The sequence below is a fragment of the Equus caballus genome, chromosome 20 (genome assembly GCF_041296265.1).
Source record: "Equus caballus isolate H_3958 breed thoroughbred chromosome 20, TB-T2T, whole genome shotgun sequence".
In the NCBI taxonomy this organism is placed as follows: domain Eukaryota; kingdom Metazoa; phylum Chordata; class Mammalia; order Perissodactyla; family Equidae; genus Equus; species Equus caballus.
Genome location: NC_091703.1, coordinates 37,517,205 through 37,525,331, shown reverse-complemented (window position 1 = coordinate 37,525,331; position 8,127 = coordinate 37,517,205). Strand labels below are relative to the sequence as shown.

Genomic DNA, 8,127 nt, shown 5'->3' with positions numbered 1-8,127 from the left:
AGTTTTCACAAGACAGAGAAAGTAGGATGGGGCAGCAGGGTCACAAGAAGGCAGAGAGTGTCACGCTGAGTGGAAGGGGCTTCAGATGACTGAGGAGACAGGTCCTGGCCAAGAGGCAGGACACAAGCCTCAGAAGATTTGGCCCAAAGGGAGAGTCCGGTTGGACCTGCAGAGAAGCCTGAAGGCCAGCTCTGTGCAGGACCCTCGCTGACCAACGGAATCCAGGCTGCCCCAGGGCTGTGGGAGCCCAGATTTGACCCCCAGGAGCTCATTATCTGGAACCCTGCAGTCGTCCCCACTCCTGCTGCAGCAGAGGATGGCCCTGGCCTCCCCTCCCTGCTCTGGGGGCCTGGCCCCGGCGCTTAGCAGTCCACTCAGCACAGGAACATTGGTGTCCCAGATACATTCAGCAGGTCCACCCTCTGCGATGCCCTTCTCCGCCTTCTGTGGGCAAAGGCAGCATGGCATGGGGTTCTGGGAGAAGCCCCAGGCCTCAGTAGGCCACTGCCTCTGCCTACTCAAAGGCCCACTGCCTTTGAACGAGTCCCTTCACCTCCTCAGATCGCACCTGCTCCCATATCGGCGTGAGGATCGTGCAGGAGAAGGCTTCCAATGGGACACCGTGCACCAGTGTAAGGAACCAGCTGAGGCTGGCACCCAGCAGGCAGCACCCCCCCAACACACACACACACAGGACCATCCTGAGCCTGCCCAAAATCTGCCTGGCTGACCCCCTTTCTCAAGTGTCTGCACCCCTGCAGTCAACACGCCCACCTGTGCCCTGGCAGGTCTTTGCTGCCCACCTTCCCGCCAGCCATTCCAGACACACCCACTTCCTGGGGTGCGGGAGGCCCTCCCACACCTCACCAGCACTCATGGCATTTGGAGGTGGGGGGGACTTGCAGGGAGGAGGTACCCTTTCTGTTGTTTCTAGATGGTGGCCAACAGGCAGCTAGACTCGCTGGAGCTGGGGTGGGGCTTGTGTCAGAGCCAGTGCTGGCCCTAGAGGGGTGGAGACCCCCTGGCAGCTCTTGGATGCTGCTCCTCACTGAGCGTGTCCACCTGGCCCTGCCTCCACATGGGCGGAGGGTCTCGGCCCTTTCCTCTCTAGACCAGGGCCTTGGCCTGGTGCTCCAAGTAGAGCCTGGACCATCTGGGCCTGGGTCCATCCCTTTCATCATCCCAGTTGGCTCAGGGAGCAGGAAGGGGTCCCTGGGTCTTGGGTATAGTTCTGTTGATAATTTAGGAGTCTCTTCTCTGAGACATGAGGTCCCTCCCACTTCATGAGCCCAGATGACCCCAGAAGACCTCACCTGTAACAAAGAGAAGGGCCAAGAAGTGGAATGATTCTTCCCCAGGATGTGGCAGGAGGCTGGGCGGCCTCTCCCAGGCGCTTGGTTAGCTCTCACGGCTCTGGGGAAGAGAGGGGGCTCTGAGCTCATCTAGTAAAACCTCGTAGCAGGGTCAAGTCCAGAGAGGCTAAGCGGCTTGCTCAAGATCACATAGCCACAGGCAGGGCCTGGGCCAGAGCTGAGGGCTCCTGCCTCCAATGTAGCAGTCTGTCACTGCACCCTGAACTTGGTGACAGGAGCTCTTTGTCCTTGTCCAGCTCCAGGATGGTGTCCTGCAAGGCTGTGGTTGCCCTGCTGGTGGTACACGTGGCCGCCATGCTGGCCTCCCAGACAGAAGCCTTTGTCCCCATCTTCACCTACAGCGAACTCCAGAGGATGCAGGGAAGATTCCCCAGGCTGCCTGCCTCCCCAGCGCGGCCCAGGGAACCCACAGCCCTGCCCAGCCCTGGAGTGGTGTTAGTCTCTCTAAGGTACAAGTGTCCCTTTGGTAAACGCACATTTAGTCAACTCTGCCAGTGACCCCAAGGAGAGCATGAAGAACCAGGACCCATGATACCCCGAACTCCAGCCATCCCCCTGGCACCTCCACTCCTTCACTAGCATCACAAAGGTATCAGAGGCTCCCATGAATGACATCTTTTCCACCCCTCCCATCCTTCAGAGGAAATTTTCAATTAACAAACCAATAAATATTTGTCGAGCATCTCCACAGTACGACAGGCCACGGGGGCGGGGGGGAGAGGCCAGACACGCGGGGCAATCTAAGAACCGCCCGGGGAGCCAAGACACAAACATATGAAAAATTCACTAACGATAGAAGACAAAAGGGAGATGTCACAAGGCAGGACATGATTAATTGCCCAATAAGTGATGCTGATGGTAAGAGCTGAGTTCCGGGAGGGAGAAATCACTGTGGGCTGGCGCGTGTGTTTGGAAGCCTGCGGGGGGGGGGGGGGGGGGGGGGGGGGGGGGGGGGGGGGGGTGGGGGTTGGCGGCGGGGAAGGTGAGAGCTGAACCGGGGCCTTGGGAGAGAAGGAGGGAGGAACTGGTGCGAGGGAAGGTAGGTCCCGAGTGGGAAAGAAGGGGGCTCTCCACCTAGTGGTGGCCAAGCCTCCTTCTCTTTAGAGCCGGAAGAAAACAGGGCAGGCTTAATGGAACTCAGGCAGCAGGGCCTAAGGAAAACTGGACAGCTGGACCTGCCTCCCTGCGCCTTTTCCTTTAGACAGCAATGGATCCTGAGCATCTTGTGCAGAGTTTTGTTTCTCTTTAACCTGAAGAGATGAAGAAATGGGCCTTTCATGTCCCACCTGTCTGAGACCGAGGCTCCAATAGGGACGAGCACATGAGTCTGTTCTCTGGGAGGTCGCGTGGCCCTGCGCACAGGCTCTGTACTGACACACTCTGTGTGGGGCTGGCTTCCACAGACCACTGAACAGCACCCCTCACAGGGGCAAGGCTGGACCGCTCCCCTCTTCAGGGGCAGACATGGCAACTGATGCAGGAGGCGCAGCGGGCCCTAGATGCACCTTCTGCCACCACTGGCTCCCTCTCCCCAAGAGATGACCAGCTGTTCTAGAATCACTGTGTCTTAGGGCAGGCTCGGAGCTGAATCTCAAGACTGTCATTAGAGAAACCAAAGGAATGGGGTGTGTCTGATCTCAGTGCTCGGGGACCTGGCAAGCAGGATGCCAGGCCAGATTTGGGATGGGACAGAAACAGTCAAACTCAGCAGAACATAAATGAGCAAAATGGCAGCCAAAGGACACTTTGCATCAATCCGCTCTGTGGTTTTTCTCCTCGTAATTGCCAGGCACCGGGATTTTTATGAAGAAGCTGCAAACTCCTTCCTGCGTAATTCATCTCCCTGTCTTGCCTCTTATAAATCACCGCCCAGGGACTCCCGTTTCCGGGCCACCCTGTGGCGCCCTCACAGACTCGGCTGTCTTGCCACCTTTTTTTATAGATTTTCTGCTCAGAAAAACACATTTTCACACTTAATATGCATGAAGGGCGGCCATTATTTTCAGCATTTTAGCTTAATTAACAGTAACAACCTGGGCGCAACGTTGGAACTGCAAAGGCCCGGTTCCTCTTCAAGTCAACCTGTTCGTGGGCAGCTCTGGGGTCATTCGTAAGCCAGTGGGGACCTGAGACTCCGCGTGCGGGAGGCACCTGGGAGAAGGGGATCTTTTGGCTGTAGGGGGCTCCGGCCACAGGGCACCCTGGGCAGAGCCAGGCACGGGGCCGTTGGGCAGTGCAGGCAGGGCGGGTTTTGTGCAATTCTGTGCTCTGCCCCCAGGAGAAGGAGCGGAATAGAGGGCAAAAGAAATCCCTGGGCCTCCAGCAGAGGTCTGAGGAGGTGGGCTCTCTGGACCCCACAGAGGCCGCGGAGGAAGAAGGAAAGGAAGTTATCAAGGTGAGCAGACGGGGGACAATGCAGAGAAACTTAGTCAGGGGACCGTTGCCGTGGCCAGCCACAGAATGTTCTAGGATACAGCAGTGAACAGGACATTCAGGCAACGAGCTCCATCCCAGGAGGGAGAGACAGACACCAATGCTGAGACAATAATCCATTCTAGGCATCAATAAGGAGGTACTAGAGAAAGGGACAGCGTGGAGCCTGGGGGCACAGCTTTGGTGGGGGGGCGTGGTCAGGGAAGGCCTCTCAGAGGAGGTGACATTTGATTTGAAACCTGAATGATGAGAAGGACCCAGCCATGCAAAGAGCTAAGCAAGAACATCCCAGGAAGGAAGAGCAAAGGCCCTGCTCAGGGAGCACCTGGTGGGTTGGAGGCCCTCAAGGCTGGGGCGGGCTGGGAGAGGGCAAGAGGCCAGCAGGGCTGGGGGCCAGGCAAGACATCTGGGTGGCCACTGAGGTGCGAAGCAGGGAAGTCACCTGATCCAACTTAGAAAGACCCGGGGCAGCAGGTGAGGAGGCCGGAGAGTAATCAGGAGGCAGCTGCTGTCCTCGGGAGAGAGACAATGCGGGTCACAGGAGCCCGGAGACACTATAGCATCGAGACCCGGGCCAGGGGCCATCAGCGCCCGGTTAGGATGCACAGACTGTGGGGGCTGCAGAGAGCCCTGAGTTTGTCCAGGACAGCTCTGCAATTGCACAGCTGCAGTCATCCAGGCGATGAACACCTGCTGGGCCCCTGCTCCGTGCGAGGCATGGTTCTGGGCCCCAGGGATTGAGTGCTGAACAAAACAGACAAGTCTTCTGCCCTCGCGGAGCTCACACTCCAGTGGGGGACCTGAAACAAGACCTTGGAAGGACCAGCAACAGATGACAAACAGGACAAATGAGTGAACTTTATAGTGTGGCAGGTAGTGACAGGTGCTGGGAGGAAAATATCACAGGGCAAGGGGATGAGGTAGGTTGTCATTTTAAACAGGGTGATCAGAGCAGCTTTATGAGTGGATGGCATTAGTGCAAAAACCTGAAGAGAGCAAGGGAGTGAACCATAGGGACTTCTGGGCAAAGAGCATCCAGGCAGAGGGAACAGCCAGTGCAAAGGCCCTGAGGCAGGAGCAGACCTGGTGCATTCAGGGCGCAGTGAGGAGGCTGGAGCGGCTGGAGCAGAGGGAGTTGGGGGCAAGCGTGGGCCCTGAGGCCGGACTGTGGACTTCACAGGCGAGTGTTTGGATTTTGCTCTCACTGCTGAGGTGGGAGCCCTTGGGGGCTTTTGAGCAGAGGAGGGACATATCTGATTTACCTATTAAAAGAGTCTCCCCAGCTTTTGTGCTGAGAACAGACTGAAGGGGCAAAGGCAGCCTCAGGGAGACCACTGAGGAGGCTGCTGCAGCATCCGAGACAGTGGCTCGGCCCGGGGTGGTCACAGTGGAGGCAGGAAAAGTGGTCAGACTCAGGAAACAATTTGGAGGTAGGAGCCCACAGGATTTACTGAAAGAATGGATATAGGATGTGAAGAAAGAGAAAAGTGAAAACTGAGGTTTTCAAGGTTTGGGCTAGAACACCTGGAAGGCTGGACTTGCCACTAATGGAGACAGTGAAGCCTGTGGTTGGCTGCAGATGGAGAGGAAGATCCGGAGGTCAGACTGGCCTAGTGAATTGTGAGATGGCTGTGGGCATCTAGGTGGAGACATTGGGCTGGCAGGTAGATACATGAGTCTGGACTTCGGGGGACGTTAGAGCTGGACATGTAAATGGGGGAGTCGTCAGCAGTGTCACGAGATTTCAAGCCAGGACAGGGGAAGGTCCCCGAGGGGGTAGGCGGATGGAGAAGGAAGGGCCCCAGGACAGAGCGTGGGGCACCTCCCTGTAAAGGGGCCTGGGAGGGGAGGAGATAGATACCTAGAGAGTGAGGGCCTAGCCAAGGTCACACAGTGGTCAGGGCAGAACCCAGCGGGACTCCAACTGGTCACTGGCCACCTCCTGGGGTCGCCGCAGCATGCTGTCCATAAGCAGGGAGGTCAGAGTGCAGCCCAGAGTGACCTGGGAGCTGTCACTGCACTCAGTGGGGGGAATGAGTTGTGGGGGGTGGGAGGTGGGGAGGGCACTCCTCTCCTTTACAAATGCTCCTTGGGCTCTCAGGGAGCGAGCTGGGAGGGAGCCAGGCAGCTGGCAAAGGGGAGCTCGCTCAGAACTGCCCTCTAAACGCACTGGAGGCAGAGTTTAAGGCACTAAGTCCACGGTGCGGTGACATCCGATGTAACATCCTTCTCAGGGAGGCCTGGGGTGCAGTAGCTCTCGTTGCCTTTCCATCTCCCTAGAACCACGATATGCAGGCCAGGAGGTCCTTTCTGGATTGTCCAGTCCAGCCTCCTCATTCTCGAGTAAGGACACGGAGGCCTAGAGAGAGGTGTGACCACAGCAAGGGACTGGCACAGCAGGGCTTGCACCCGGAGCCTGCACCTGGAGCCCCGACCCGAAGCCCCAAGGAGACGCTTCTGCGGTTGCCCTCCAGGCTCCCGAGCTCATTTCCCGCCCCCAGGGAGCCAGGTGGGAGGTGGGGGAATGGGCCTGGGACCCCTCCATCGAGGCTGTCTGGAGAGGCCGGGAATCTCTGGGTTGTTGGCTGGTTCGTGCAGGAAGACCATGGACCCAGGGAGCTCTGGGCGTGACGCCGAGGCCAGTCAGTGCCCTGGCTCATCGCACAGCCTCTCTTGGTGGACAGCCTCCAGACAGCTCCTCTGGGGGCTCCCTCGTGTCCCCTCAGTGCTGGACAAAGTGCAGCCTGGTGGTCACAGGCACAGACCCTGGAGCCAGGCCCCCTGGGTGGCCTGCTTCTCCCTCTCCTCCTCACTGCCTGTATGGTCTTGAGCAAGTCACCAGACCTCTTTGTCCACAGTGGCTTCATCTGCAAAACAGGGACACAAGCCTCTCTGCATCATAGGGTTAGTGAGAGGTTTAACATACAGAAAGCATTCAGAACGACCCCTGGCACGCACAAGACTCCACAGTGTCAGCTACTATTATTGGGAGAGGTGAGTTCCCTCCACATATGAAAAACCATGGGGCTTCCAGCCACCCCCACCCCTCCAGTCCCAGCTTCCCCACCAGGGGAGGTTTGTTGATGCTCCTCCCAGCAGCTCTCAGCGACTTCCAGGATCCAGCCCCTGGTCAGAACTGGGCAGAGATGTCAGAATTCCCAGCCGGCCCTAGAAGCCCAGAAGACCCCAGAGGATGGGGAGAGCAGGGCCGGCAGGGTGGTGCAGCTCCTGGCAGTCCCTCCTGCCACCTGTAGGGCTCCCAGGGGTTAACGGCACTCTCTGCGCCTCTCCCTTCTTGTTAACTCTGCCTTATTTCACAGCTGACTGCTCCTGTGGAAATTGGAATGAGGATGAACTCCAGGCAGCTGGAAAAGTACCGGGCCGCCCTGGAAGGGCTGCTGAGCGAGGTGCTGCTATCCACACAGAACGGTAGGAGGGGGGCGGTCACTGCTGCTGGGGCCTGGCCTGCGCCCACCCGGTTAATATTCCAGAGCTGGGGGCATCTCAAGGCCCTGCCTCAATGGCTCAGGCCCATTTCCCAAATGCCTTTCTGGCAGAGGGCCACTACCCACCCAACCCTCCCCCTGCTCCAGAGATGCTCATTCCCTCCCCAAACTCCACTGAGGCTCTGGCCACCCTGGGGGGAACCCTGGTGCAGCCCGCGTTTTTTTCACCTGTTCTGCAAATTGAAGTCTTGAGCCCCTTTTCGCCATGCCCAGTTCAAGGTCTGCCCAAGTCACTTGTGCAAAGCGTGGTCCCGTCTAACAGCCAGCCACTAATGACTTCTCACAGTCCCAGAGGAGACAGGCAGGGAGAAAGCGCTGTTCGAGGTGGAGGAGCGGGGAGGTTAAATGACTTGCCCCGGGCTATAGAGAAAGCTGGAGGAAGAGCTTCTAGAAGCCTGGCAAAACCTCCCATCTTGGGTGCCCCCGCCCTCAGACCTGTTAAAGGTGGTTTCATAAGCCGACTTGCTGACACTACTGAGCTGCAAACCCCCTTTGCTTTCTCCAGCAGCCAAGTGACGGCCGCTCCAGGGAGAAGATGGATGGATCCAGCGGCCCCCTCCCACCCGAGGGAGGCCCCGTCATCTGCATAGCCCGTCAGCTGGGCTTGGAAGGAAAACACGCTCTCCCAAGAAAATCCCCCTCCAGCAAATAAAGGGTGAAATATACAGAAACGACTCTTTTATTTAATATTTTAATTTCCAAAGGTCAAACTCAGGCCATGCCATAAAGGGGAAAAACAATACAGCTCCGAAGGAGTTGGCCATAAATGGTCATACATTAGCAAAATGTGTGCCTTTTGTAAGTTCTAAGTTAAA

General features: G+C 57.6%; 1 protein-coding gene across 2 annotated transcripts; it reads left to right on the top strand.

Annotated features, from left to right (window-relative positions):
* Positions 1-1,615: 1,615 nt before the first annotated feature.
* MLN (motilin) lies at positions 1,616-7,828 on the top strand. Of its 2 annotated transcripts, none has more exons than XM_023624006.2 (4): positions 1,616-1,730; positions 3,649-3,768; positions 7,127-7,249; positions 7,746-7,754. In XM_023624006.2, the coding sequence occupies exons 1-4, from the start codon at positions 1,617-1,619 to the stop codon at positions 7,752-7,754; spliced, it is 366 nt and encodes a 121-aa protein (XP_023479774.1). In that variant the 5' UTR covers position 1,616. The 2 variants fall into 2 exon arrangements, with proteins under 2 accessions (XP_023479774.1, NP_001157439.1); NM_001163967.1 differs by lacking the exon at positions 7,746-7,754 and adding an exon at positions 7,818-7,828 and having other exon boundaries at positions 1,617-1,733; positions 3,652-3,768; positions 7,127-7,235.
* Positions 7,829-8,127: the final 299 nt, after the last annotated feature.

Bases quoted from the DNA above. Each gene is read 5' to 3' on its own strand.
- MLN (XM_023624006.2), top strand. From the start codon at position 1,617: ATGGTGTCCTGCAAGGCTGTGGTTGCCCTGCTGGTGGTACACGTGGCC. The intron at 1,731-3,648 runs CAGGGAAGATTC...GTGCTCTGCCCC, and splicing joins ACAGCGAACTCCAGAGGATG to CAGGAGAAGGAGCGGAATAG. The intron at 3,769-7,126 runs GTGAGCAGACGG...CTTATTTCACAG, and splicing joins AAGGAAAGGAAGTTATCAAG to CTGACTGCTCCTGTGGAAAT.